The 12,453-nt window shown below is 35.2% G+C and overlaps 1 protein-coding gene and 1 non-coding gene across 20 annotated transcripts in view; one reads left to right on the forward strand and one right to left on the reverse strand.

Moving 5' to 3' along the window:
- The window catches only part of LOC107508184 (eukaryotic translation initiation factor 2 subunit 3, Y-linked-like), a 94,936-nt gene extending 83,105 nt beyond the window's left edge, over nt 1-11,831 (reverse strand). For 7 of the 19 annotated variants that reach the window (XR_004955512.1, XM_036235655.1, XM_036235654.1 and 4 more), the window contains exons 1-9: nt 11,613-11,823; nt 10,960-11,023; nt 10,140-10,267; nt 9,932-10,053; nt 9,240-9,334; nt 6,989-7,147; nt 5,312-5,446; nt 3,663-3,757; nt 3,196-3,340 (exon numbers count right to left, since the gene is read on the reverse strand). Coding sequence is in view for 18 of the 19 variants with exons in the window: in XM_036235655.1 (XP_036091548.1) it covers nt 3,196-3,340; nt 3,663-3,757; nt 5,312-5,446; nt 6,989-7,147; nt 9,240-9,334; nt 9,932-10,053; nt 10,140-10,267; nt 10,960-11,023; nt 11,613-11,681 (1,012 nt within the window). In the remaining variant the exon portion in view is untranslated. Of the gene's footprint in view, nt 1-3,195; nt 3,341-3,662; nt 3,758-5,311; nt 5,447-6,988; nt 7,148-9,239; nt 9,335-9,931; nt 10,054-10,139; nt 10,268-10,959; nt 11,024-11,612 lie in introns of all 19 variants that reach the window. The other 12 variants (XM_036235650.1, XM_036235644.1, XM_036235643.1 and 9 more) reach the window with 9 other exon arrangements.
- On the forward strand, nt 6,193-6,297 carry LOC118613569. Its single transcript, XR_004955527.1, has one exon. It is a non-coding gene; the product is annotated as a U6 spliceosomal RNA (small nuclear RNA).
- Nucleotides 11,832-12,453: the final 622 nt, after the last annotated feature.

Genomic DNA, 12,453 nt, shown 5'->3' on the forward strand with positions numbered 1-12,453 from the left:
GCAAGGGTTTCTCAAAAGGGGTCCCAGTTCCCCATTAGGTTCCCCATCCCAGGGTTCCAGTGCCCAGAAGAGATTCTTCACGTTGGACTGCATTGGAGTCCAAACCAAGAACCAACAAACCTGGTGATGGGCTTCGGACCACAACGAAAACCCCCAATTAGCTCCATAAACAGTATACACGAAGATTGTTTTGGCAAGCAACAAATTCCACTGAGGCGAATCCAGCCTTACAGGGTCAGCCCACACTGTTGCTGTGGACAGCGATTATGCCGGTCGGGCTGAGGGTCAATCTCACCCACTATTACACCAACGGCAATTAAAGCTCGACTCACAAGAAGAGACACACAATCTATACAGGGACACCTCTGGAGTACCCCACTCAGGTGACCAGGGAGAGTGTGCCACTAAGCCCTACAAGACACTTACCAAATAAGGCCACTCTACCAGACCATGAGATGGAACAGCCCTACCTAACACACAGAAAGAAACAAGGATGGAAGGCAATGTGGGAAAGTAAAGACATATGTCCCAAATGAAGGAACAGACCAAAACTCAAAGAAAAAAATAAAAAAGAACTAAATGAAATGAAGGCAGCCATACAACATTCAAAACACTGGTTTTAAGGACTCAGAGAACTTACAGAAGATCAACTAAGTTAAAACTTAAACAAAGAAATAGTAAGCATAAAAAGGTACACAGAAACCATAATAAAGACCAGTCAGAAATGAAGAATACAATAATAACTAAAATGAAGAATACATTTCAAGCAATCAACAATATATTAGATAAATCAGATCTAGCTAACAAATTGAAAGATAGATAAGGCAACAGGAAACCATCAGAACAGCAAAGGAAAAAAAAAATTGTTTTAATAAAGATAGCGTAAAGAAATTCTGGAACCACATTACACATAATAACATTCTTATCATAGGGGTTCCAGAGAAGAGAGAAAGCCAAAAATTTTAAGTGTATTTGAAAAAATTATTACTGAAAATTTTCTTAACCTGAGAAGAAAATAGACATACAGGTCCAGGAAGTGCAGACAGTCCATACAGGATGAACTGAAGAGACTCACACCAAGACACATCATAATTAAAATGCCAAAAGCTGAAAACAATTAAAAAATCTTAAAAGCAGAAAGAGAAAGTTAGTTACCTACATGGGATCTACCATAAGACTGTCAACTGATTCTCAACAGAAACTTTGCAGGCCAGAAGAAATTGGCAGGACATATCCAAAGTGATAATAGGCAAAGACCTATGATTAAGATTATCCGACTCAACAAAGCTATTATTTAGAATCAAAGAAAAGATAAAGCGCTGCCTTGACAAGAAGTGCCCAATCTCTAAGGAGTTCATCACCACCAAGCAAATATTACGGGAAATGTTAGAGAAATTTCTCTAAGGAAAAAAGTACATAAATATGAGAAAATTGTCCATATGTATATCTGACGACTTTAAGAAAAGAAAGGTACCAAGAGATGATGACAGGAACTTTATAATGATAAAGGACAGTGATACATCAAGAAGACATAACACTTATCAATATATACGCTCCCAACCAGGAAACACAAACATATTGAGCAAATACGAACAGAACTAAAAGGAATAAAATGATACAAACAATTATAGTAGGGTCCTAATTACACCACTGTCAGCTATAGATTATCCAAAGAGAAAACCAATAAGGAAACATCAACCTTAAATTACATATTAGCCTAATTAAACATAATGAATATTTGCAGGGCTTTTAATCTCAATATATAAATTCTTTTCTAATGCACATGGAACAGAAGGTAATAAAAAAATTAGAGAAAAAATGAAAGTGACAATAGAACAAATCAATGCAACAGAGAGCTGGTTATTTGAAAAGATTTATAAAACTGACAACCCCCTAGCTATATTTACTAAGGGAAAAAAAGACACAAACAACATTACAAATGAAAGACAAGTTACAACAGATACCACCGAAATACAAAGGATCATACAAGAATACTACAAAAGATTATATAACACCAAATTCGATAACCTAGAAGAAATAGTCAAGTTCTTAGAAGTGTACAATCTTTGTAGACTAAACACCATGAAGACCTGGAAAATCTAAATAGACTGATCAACAGTGAGGAAATTGAAACAATCATCAAAAACTTCCCCAAAAGTAGTCCATCACCAGATGGCTTCACCAGTGAATTCTAACAAACATTCAAAGAAGATTTAATAATACCTGTTCTTCTCAAACTTTTGCAAAAAAATTGCACAGGCAACATTTCCTAACTCATCTTATGAGGCCAACATTACCATGATACCAAAATTTGGTAAAGATTAACACACAAAAAAAGAAAATATAAACCAATGAAAAGAGATGCAAAGATTCTAAACAAAAGAGCAAGTTAAATGACACATTAAAAAGATTATATATCACAATCAAGTAGGCTTCATCCCAGGGTCACAAACACAATTCAACTAATATGACACATTACACAAATAAAATATGAACAATCATATGATCACGAGATACAGAAAAAGCATTTGACAAGATGCAGCCTCCACTTTATAAAGTAAAGTGGGTATAGAAAGGATGTCCCTGAACATAACAAAGACTATATATGACAAACACTCATAGTAACATCATACTTAATGAAGAAAAAGTAAAACCTTCCCTTTAAGATCGAAAATAAGACAAGGATCCCAGGAACCTGTTAGTTGACACAATGATGAATAAACATTTCGGCACACATTAACTAATAGATGATATTTACTCTGTATTGAAGTTTACGAAAGTCAAATATATGATGACAAAGCGAGATTTGATTTTGTGTTGTGAAAACACAATGTAAAATACATATAATGTATAATTTACTTTTACACTTGAAGCCAAATTTTATTAACTAATGTCACCTCAATGAATTAATTAAAAAATAAAAATAAACACCCTAATTCTGATTTTTAAAAAGCAACCAAAAACAGTATGAGTATAGCAATATACATTAAATGCTAAATCACAAAATAATTGTTGAACTTAATTCTATACATGAAACCTAAATATACTACTGTCAAAACTATTTTTTAAAAAGACACAAAGTCATTTTGTAAAACCAACAACTTAACCATATAGACTTGCCCATCACATTCCAATATCAAGAGACATGCACTTTGAGATAATCAATTTCACACAAAAAGTAAGATTCTTTCTTACCAATGAGACCCCCTGGAGCAGCATACTGAAGATCATTGTGTTCTGCAAATAGTGACACAATTTTGGAAAATATTGGTTTACACATAAGTTTTCCCTCACTATCTTTGGAAACAATACCAGGTCTGACTTCTATCTCCTGGCCCACCTGAAACATAAGTGAATAATTAAAATATGTGGGAAAACACAATTACCATTTACATGTGAAAAGTCTTAAATGGTAGATCACTAAACTGAGAAGATACTCCTATTGGAAGAGTGATAATTCTAAGCATTAACTTTAAATAAAATAAAAATTTTTAAATGTACAAGAGTAACTAACAAACAATTATTAAGCAATCACTTATTAAGAAACCTACAATTTAGACAAGACATATTTAAAATACAAAATAGTAAAGAACGTATAAATATTTAAAATCTTATGTTTAATTTCATGTTACTGGATAAGAAGAGTTTAAAATTCACTTTACCTTTAATACTCCTTTTAAAATACTACCACCAGCAACACCACCTTTAAGGTCATCAACTTCACAGCCAGGTTTGTTGACATCAAAGGACCTAATGACTGAAAAGGGGATACGGAAGAAAGAAAAGAAACCTGTTATTCAGAAGAAATATTTATTTATGAGCATATTACGAAAAGAAATATTTGTTAGATTTTCTACAGGCGTAGCCACTTGAAATCTAGAACAAAGCTGACTCTGGAAAAATGAAAATAAAGACAGTTAAGTGATATGCTTATGCTTTATCTATGATATATAGTACGATGTAACTACTACAAAAGAACACTACATACACGTATATTCATAAGAATACGTACATACACATATACACAAACATACATATGTAAAAAGTTCTATAAAAGAATGATAGTTCTGGGCCAAAATATCCCTCCCACACCTCCATTCATGCTGAAGTCCTACAGCCTGGACCGAGATAACTCAGATATTACTATTTGAAAATAGGCCTTTAACAGGTAACTAAAACAAAATAATGACACTGAATGAGCCCTAATCCAATATGACCAGTTCCTTTTACGAGTATATTTGGACACACCCAGTATATACTAGGGATGCATACACAAAAGAAAGACCACATAAGAACAAAGCATCATGTGGCCATCTGAAAGCCAATGAAAGACCTCAGGAGAAACCAAATCTGCCAACCTCTTGATCTCAGACTTCCTCTTCCATAACTATAAGGAAATAAATTTCTGCTCTTCGAACCATCCATTATGTAGCATTTTTGTTACAGCAAACTAAAACAATGACCCTTACATTTTATTCAGATAAGAATGTAGCTACAAAATTATTCTCCAGAGTATAACCCCACTCTCATTTAAAAAAAAAGCTATACACATACATAAATGTTTAATAAGAGTGAGTGCTATGGAAATATAAATGCTTGCATCAGTGTTGCAGTACAGAATTTTTCTTTATATACATATATATTAGGTGACTTCTGTAACAAAAATTCAGTTGTAAAACCACAAAGGTTTTTTTGAGAACAGTGATACCTAATTAAGGATGGGCATCACACTCACACAACAGAATATTTTCCATAAAGAAATCAGGAGCCTGGACAAAGCTCCAGAAAAACTGAAATGTTTGTTTAGGAAAGGATCCTGTAAACTTGTGTGCAAAAACCAAAAATTTAATCAAATTAAATCACTAATGGCACCATAAAAAATTAAGGTAAAAGATGAAAATCTTCATTAATGAATGCTAAAATCATTTGTGCAAAAGTTCTAATATCCTGTTTCTGAAATTCTCTCTCCATAAAAAACATACTATTTACTCCAGTAGTGATCGCATAATATACTATATATACATAGCAAAAAAAAGTTAAAAGTTATTCGGGATTATGTCTTCATCTAAATTAGCACTGCCAATACAACTTGTGACAAAATATTTTAACATATTCACTTTCATTTCACTTTGAATTGAAGATGATATGTTGCCTTTGGTTCTCATAAACTCATTCCTATTTTAATTCAAAAAAGCATATTAATATATTAACACCTCTGCACAAAGAGTAAATAATAAAAGACATCCTTAAAAACAAAATCGACAATGCCAACAACGGCCAACAATTAAAGGTTAACAGATTAAGACCTTACCAATAAGTCGGGGTTCTGAAGCAAAGTCTCTTAGAGGTACGGGGATTTTCTTAACAATATACTCACAGACAACTTCAATATTATATTTCAGCTGAGCAGAAATTGGAATAATAGGAGCTCCTTCTGCAACTGTACCTATATGACAAAATTCAGAAAGATCAAAATTCCACAAACTGTTGTATACATGTTACATAAAACTGTCAAAATTACTAAAGTAGCTATCTAAATATCCCCACAGTGTCAGCAACATATAAAAAGTGATTATTCTGTTTAGAAAGATCACAATATTTTGTTTTTCCTTCTAATAACAAACATTATTCCCATTAAGGGAAAAATTATGAATTTAGATTAATATCTATAATAGAAAATAAAAGTGTTTCAAGAAATAAGTACTAGCACTACCAGGAAAGAAACTTTGATAACTGAAAAAATTTCCAGAAACATGTAATTTAATCTCCAGTTAAGTATCCACAGAAAATTTCAAACCCCTCACTTATCCAAGATTGCTGGCACACACAAAATTGATCTTTATCAATTAAATGTCAAACAAGCTGTGAACAGAATGAACAAGAGAGAGTAAGATTTTGCAGGCTACTTTTTCTTTTCAATACATTATATAGCCAACAGAGCCAAACTTTCTAACAAGTAAAAATGAAATCAAATGTCAAAAATAAAATCTACAATGTTTTATCCCAAATTAAAACATTTAGAGAATATTTTAGAGAAAGAGACATTATATAAAGAAATCATTTTCAGTGTCAGCTCTGGAAATAGATATTCATGGAAAAGAAAATATCAAAATAATTAGAAAGCAAACCAACAAATAAAGATACTTTCTTTCATTTCATCATCACAGGGAATGTTTTACAAACATTTAAATGGTGCTTGCTTTGGCAGCATATACACTAAAATTAAATGATAACAAAAAATTAACATGCCCCCAATGCAAGGATGATATACAAATTTTTGAAGTTTTCTGTATATTTTTATTACTGTGAAAGTTGTTACACTTTTTTTTTTTTTTTAAATAATGTTTCCATGGGGGGTGGGGCAGAATCCCAATTGGTAACATTTATAGAATACAACTTTTCTAGCAAACATGTACTTTCACAGTGAGTAGTCACATAGCCAAAACCTGCCAGCACGGAAGCAACCCTGAGTCATACTTTCCCACCAATGAAAAATAAAATTGGTTGGAACAATACCTGCAACAGGTGCTACTGGTTTTAGGAAAAGTCCCCCAAATCATGCATGCTCACCAGTTAGACCTGGCCTCATTACCACACTAAATGACACAGCTACCAGCACCATGAGAGATCTGATACAGCTCTTACTATGGTCAAGGGCCCATAAAACACTGTGCCTATACCCCTTGGGGAGTCATGCTCCTCTGGAGTGTGCTCCCTTAGTGCATCAAGTTTCCCTTTAATAACGTTTGTCTGTAAAATTCTTTCACCCACTCAATTTCTATTCTGAGAGGGGCAAGGATCCCTGTGTTGCTAACACTTTCAGCACTTCAAATTGAGAGATTTCACTGCTTCCATCAGATAGATAAAAGCAACAAACATGTTGAAAATAGAGAAATAGGGTTATACCCCATAAATTCACCATGCTGAGATCTGGACTAAATGCCTCTCAAAGTGATTCACGTGTTTATCAACTATTACAAGTGCTTACCTTGTACAAATCCAAGAATCTGTTCATACTGCTCTTTGGCCTGACTCTCTTTTACCAAATCAATTTTATTCTGTAGAATCAAAATATGTTTTAGCTTCATAATTTCTATGGCAGCTAGGTGTTCAGAAGTCTGAGGTTGAGGACAAGCTTCATTACCGGCTAAATTGATGATGAAAAATTAAAAAAGACAAATCAAACAAAATAATTAGTAACATTTGCTGGCCTCTAGCAGACTTTTAAACGTTCTACTCAAAGCAAATTCCTGGACACCACTGTCAAATGTCTTTATATGTCCCTGTTTCAAACCACAGATTTCTCTGGATTCTCCAAGGTCTTTTAACTCCTATTCCTAATCCTAAACACAATGCTTGCAATCAAGATATCTGGCTTCTTTCAGAGGTTACTGACAGCTTTTACTCACACATAACACATACCCTCCTGTTTCTATGCAGTCTTTTGTATATTCTGGTCCAGTCTAGCTATACAATAATTCAGGGAGAATTTGTTTAATGAAGTATACAAATTATAACCCAAGCCTAATATTGTAGATAACCACAAAGATGGCTCCCAGGAACCCCCATCTTCTGGTATTCATATCCTTGTAAAATCCTTTTAAATGTGGAATGAATCTACAAACTTAGTTCTAAAGAAGAGAATATTACAAAAGCAGAACATTTTTTAGGTTACAGACTACAGCTTCCAACTTGGAAGCTAATTGTCTGTCAAAACAACAGATGTCATGTCAACAAGACAGTTGGGCAAAACATGAGAACTTAAAATCAGTCTCTTCGACCCTAGACAAATCTTGAGCAGTAGCCCCTGGCGTCAGAATACTGTGAATTCATGAGCCCTAAAAGGTAATTTAATGTTATTCCATCATGTTAACCTAACAAACATTTAGGTTACCAGGTTCTAAGATACCTGTTACAGAGCAACAGAGTAAATACACAAAAAGAAAAAACACTATCTGAAAGAACAACTAGCAATGTACTATAAAGATGTGTTTAGTACCCCAATGATTATCTTTCCCAATTTGTGATGTTCATTAGTCTTGTACCTGACCACGTGGCAGGAGAGCCTTGTATTGTAAAGTATGTGGCCTTGCCTTGAGCTTATAAAAGATAAGCCATATAATCCCTGATTAATTCTTAATTCATTCAGAGCAGGGGCTGACTGTTCCAAACAATTTGATCTATTTAATTCTCAAATGATTTAGGATAGGGGTTTGGGAACTAAGGTCTGTCTTCTAGAGTAAATAAAACACAGGGGCAATTAATCACTTATTCCTACATAAAGGAACCTCAATAAAACCTGTGAACACTGAAATTCAGCTAAGAATCTCTAGCTGGCAGTATTTTATGTATGATGTTACACTAAACCCAGAATAATTTCTGGGTCCACAGAAAGAGGGGAATAAAACCTGCAGGTTTAAAACCCTCTCGGACTCTGTCCTATACATCTCTTCTTTATTTAGCTGACACTAATCTCCATCTTTTTTCTACATTAAACAACTGTGAATGTACAGTTTTCGGTGAGTTCTGTGAGTTTAACAACTTATAGACTTAAGATGGTTTAGAAGAGGGGATCCCCTACCCCAAGGCAATGGACTGATGCTACAGCCTATTAAGGAACCAGGCCACACAGCAGGAGGTGAACAATGGGTGAGCCAGGTCCCTGGTGCCAAAAAGGTTGAGGACCTCTGGTTAAGAGAACTCACTGCACTTGCAGTTAGTGTGAGAAGTAAAGGTGGTAAACACAGTTTTTTGTGTACATGTACAAATTCAGTGCCCCCTAACTTTACATTTGGCACAAACTCCATGTAGTTTCCAACAAAATCTCTTGACAGCCAATAAAGGAAAGAAAACACAACACTAGCTTTGAAGACCTCCATGCAGGCTTTCACTTTAGCATTTCATAGGAATGGGATTTCTACCTAAAAAAACTATTATATTGATATTACAGTGGGCAGCCCAGAGACATTAAAAAATAACCACCCCACTACAAGTCAAATAAAAATACTAACAAAAATGAACTGTTGACTTAAAAATAATTCTTTTGGATGAACCACTATAGGAAGTCTCACAAGTCCCAGGTTCACCCTGCTTATTATTTTATGACAGTTGGTAAGCATGGATGTTAATTTGGATGATCAGTTAGTTCCCATTTATGGCCACGAAAAGTCCTACGTCCTTTAAATACTCTATCTTAAATTAGCTCTGCATTGATTTGTCAAACCAATTCTAATATTTACCTATTAACAGAAGAGCTGCATCCATCACAGCTGCGCCATTCAGCATAGTAGCCATCAAAATATCATGGCCAGGACAGTCAACAAAGGAAACGTGTCTAACAATCAAGATATAACAGATTTAAGATCAATTAACACTTAAATACACAAATAATAAATTCTTAGTCAAATCACTTCAAAAATAATAAATCTTGCTGGGCTACAAAGCTTAATGTTTCTAGCATTCTGAATGCTAACTTTCCTTCATTAACCCTAACACCCACATACATTACCTGGATGAATCTAAGACATTCCAAAATCAGATGGAGATAAGCCTAAGTGTCAAAAGTAATTTTAAAATTTCTTTGCTCTTCCCCTACATAAAAAACAGAAACACTACTGCAAACAAAAGAGGTCTGAAAAATGAAACTACCAAATTTCATCCTTCTTACACGTTAATTCTTTAAAGAACTCACATGTTTGTATTTTAACTTAGATTTACATAACTGACCTTTAAATTTATCTTTAAAAGTAACATAAATTCTTGAAAGATAGTAAGCAACTTTGTAAACTGTAAATCTCTTGCCAGAAAATGTTCTTCAAAGTTCCTTACCCACATTTTGCCAAAAATGCATCTGTATCAAGCTTATATTTAACATCTACACTAGTTTTACAAGCACAAAACAAAAAAGTATGTTTACCACAAAAGTAATTACCTGACTAATTTGAAGTTCCCTTTGGTCCCTGGAATGTCTGCAGGAAACTCATCAGGTGTACTACTTCCACAGGATCTATAGCATTCAGGCCGAGGACAACTTGTATCATCAAGTTTATAAATCTAAAAGTTTCAGTGAAAAGACTGAATTTGTTATCTACATATTTGACAAAGGGAAATGGTTTCCACTTCCATCATATATCATGTACCTTAGCATTAGCGTAGCCAAGTTTGATTGTAATGTTTCTTTCCAATTCATTTTTAAATCTGACAGTGTGAACTCCAGAAATAGCCTTAACAACTGTAGATTTTCCATGAGCAACATGCCCAATTGTACCTACAAAACACAAAAACATTAATATGTGTACCTAATTACACCAAATATTTCAGTATATTTAGAAAACTGAAGCCATTTATTCACTGTAAATATTGTAATATATATATAACTAATGGTGATTTCATATTTTTCCTTCAACATACCCTTTTCTAGGCAAAATTTTGTCTGAAACATTACTGAAAACAATTTTTCATGTACCTGAACAGCTTGTGTAAAAACTACACTTAAATAAGTTATTAAACTTATAAATCTCAAAGATTACCTTCAATTTTAATAACTGAAAAAAACACAAAATTTTGTACACCAAGAAACTTCCCAGTAGTATGAGTGAACTATGATGAGAATGATACAAAAAAAAAAAAAAAAAAAACCATGAAAACAACCTCAGTTTAATGACAGTAATTAAATATACTTTGAGTGGTATGTTTTATATTTTTCATAACTGAGTTGTAGGTTCTACTCTTTGCAAACCCTAAAATATGCAAAGTTTACACTCAATCAGGTTCTAAATTACAAGGTGTCGAATAAAAATATTAACTTAATAAGTTTATGTTTAGAAATTCTATTCTAGCAGGTACTTATTGGGGCTCAACTCTATTCCTTAGATATTGCACAGATTAAAATTTATTGCTGGAGAGCAGCCAAATCAGGTTTCCAGAACTGTAGTACGCCATGCAATGATTTAGTCTTACCTATGTTAATTGTGGCTTGTCTGCTGATAACTTCGTGTGAGAGTGGAGTCAATTTGGTAACATCCTGAAATAAAATATTTTATTTTAAACTATGGCAGGACTTCGATTTCAATTTTAATATCTACAGCTCGCCAGCCTCCTCCATTCAAATCCTTGCTGATTACAAGAAAGCAACAGCCAGCTTTTTCAAAGGCAGAATTTTACCATCAAGAAGTCCTAAAGGCCTACCTCCTCTAATACTCTAGGGGAAAGGGCAGTCCGAGGCCCTAAATTTTAAAATTGGCGCGCAGCAGAGTGCAAACAGACTGGTCTCAGTCTTTTAAAGTCGCAAACTGTAATGCGTTTCATGAGCTGCTCCTCCCATACCTTCAGCGGTAAAGACCTGAATGACATTTACCGACAAGTGTTTTCAGCCGAATACTCTGAGAGATCCGGGTCGCAAGATTTCACAGCACCAGATTTCACAGCACCACCCCAAACTCGCAAATTTGGTGAAGGTACAAATGGCAGCGTGAGCAACGCTGAGGGCGCCCTGCTTCTGGGCCAACTCAAGCTCCGGAGGGCCCGGTATTCCGTCGTTTCATCGCCTCCCGGGAGGCCCTATCATTCCCACTGTGGAACTCACTCTGCTTCCTCCCTGAGCAAAACCTTACCAAAGTAGCGAGATCCTGGTGGGAGAGATGTGGCTGCCCCACAATGATACCAGCCTCATTCCCCGCCATCTTGCCGGTAGAGGAAGAAAGTCGCCCAGCTGCTGCCTGACAGTACGCAGGCCCCCTCGGGGGAGGCGTGGTGGGGAGGAAGCGGTGCGGATGACGGAGGCAGTGTGGCCAAAATAGGGTGTCTCATGCAGGAGTCCTCCTTCTTGAACTTCTGTTCACTGAAAAAAACAAAAACAAAATAAAGTTTGAGGATACATAAATCACAGCCCTGTTCTGTATTTGTATAGGCAAAGCTGAGGGCAGCCCTACAAAAGGCGGGGCTGTTGGACCGCAGGAAGCCGCGCGATGAACTGGCAGTCCCGCTGATCGTCCCGCGTGTGCCCTCGAGGCTGGCAAGTAGGGCGCGTTCTCGCGCAGTTCCAGCGGCGGCGTGAGGATGGCAAATCAAAGTCCAGCGATTGGTTTTAGAGTTTTAGTTTTAGCACGATGGAAGTCTTCGTGGAGACCGTCCACTGGACTTAGAGTGAATTTAACGTCGCTGACGTAAGAGCGCGCATGAGAGGTTTTTAAAAAGCAGATCCAAGAAAGTACATTTTTTTATGGACATTATTAAGAAGTCTATTTAATTTTTTTTAATTTAGCCTTTTTTTATCATGTATTTAGAAGTAAAGATTAAACATTTCAAAAATACTTATATCTGGATGGCAAAGTTATGATTTGTTTCCCAGCATTTTAGCACTATAAAGAATAAAAAATAATTTAAAGAGCCTGGAACTGGTTTAATTCAATAGATATCTCAGACTTCGCATAGCCCAACTAAAAGCCTGATTTC

This window comes from Rousettus aegyptiacus, unplaced genomic scaffold, assembly GCF_014176215.1.
Source record: "Rousettus aegyptiacus isolate mRouAeg1 unplaced genomic scaffold, mRouAeg1.p scaffold_m13_p_19, whole genome shotgun sequence".
NCBI classification, from domain to species: Eukaryota; Metazoa; Chordata; class Mammalia; order Chiroptera; family Pteropodidae; genus Rousettus; species Rousettus aegyptiacus.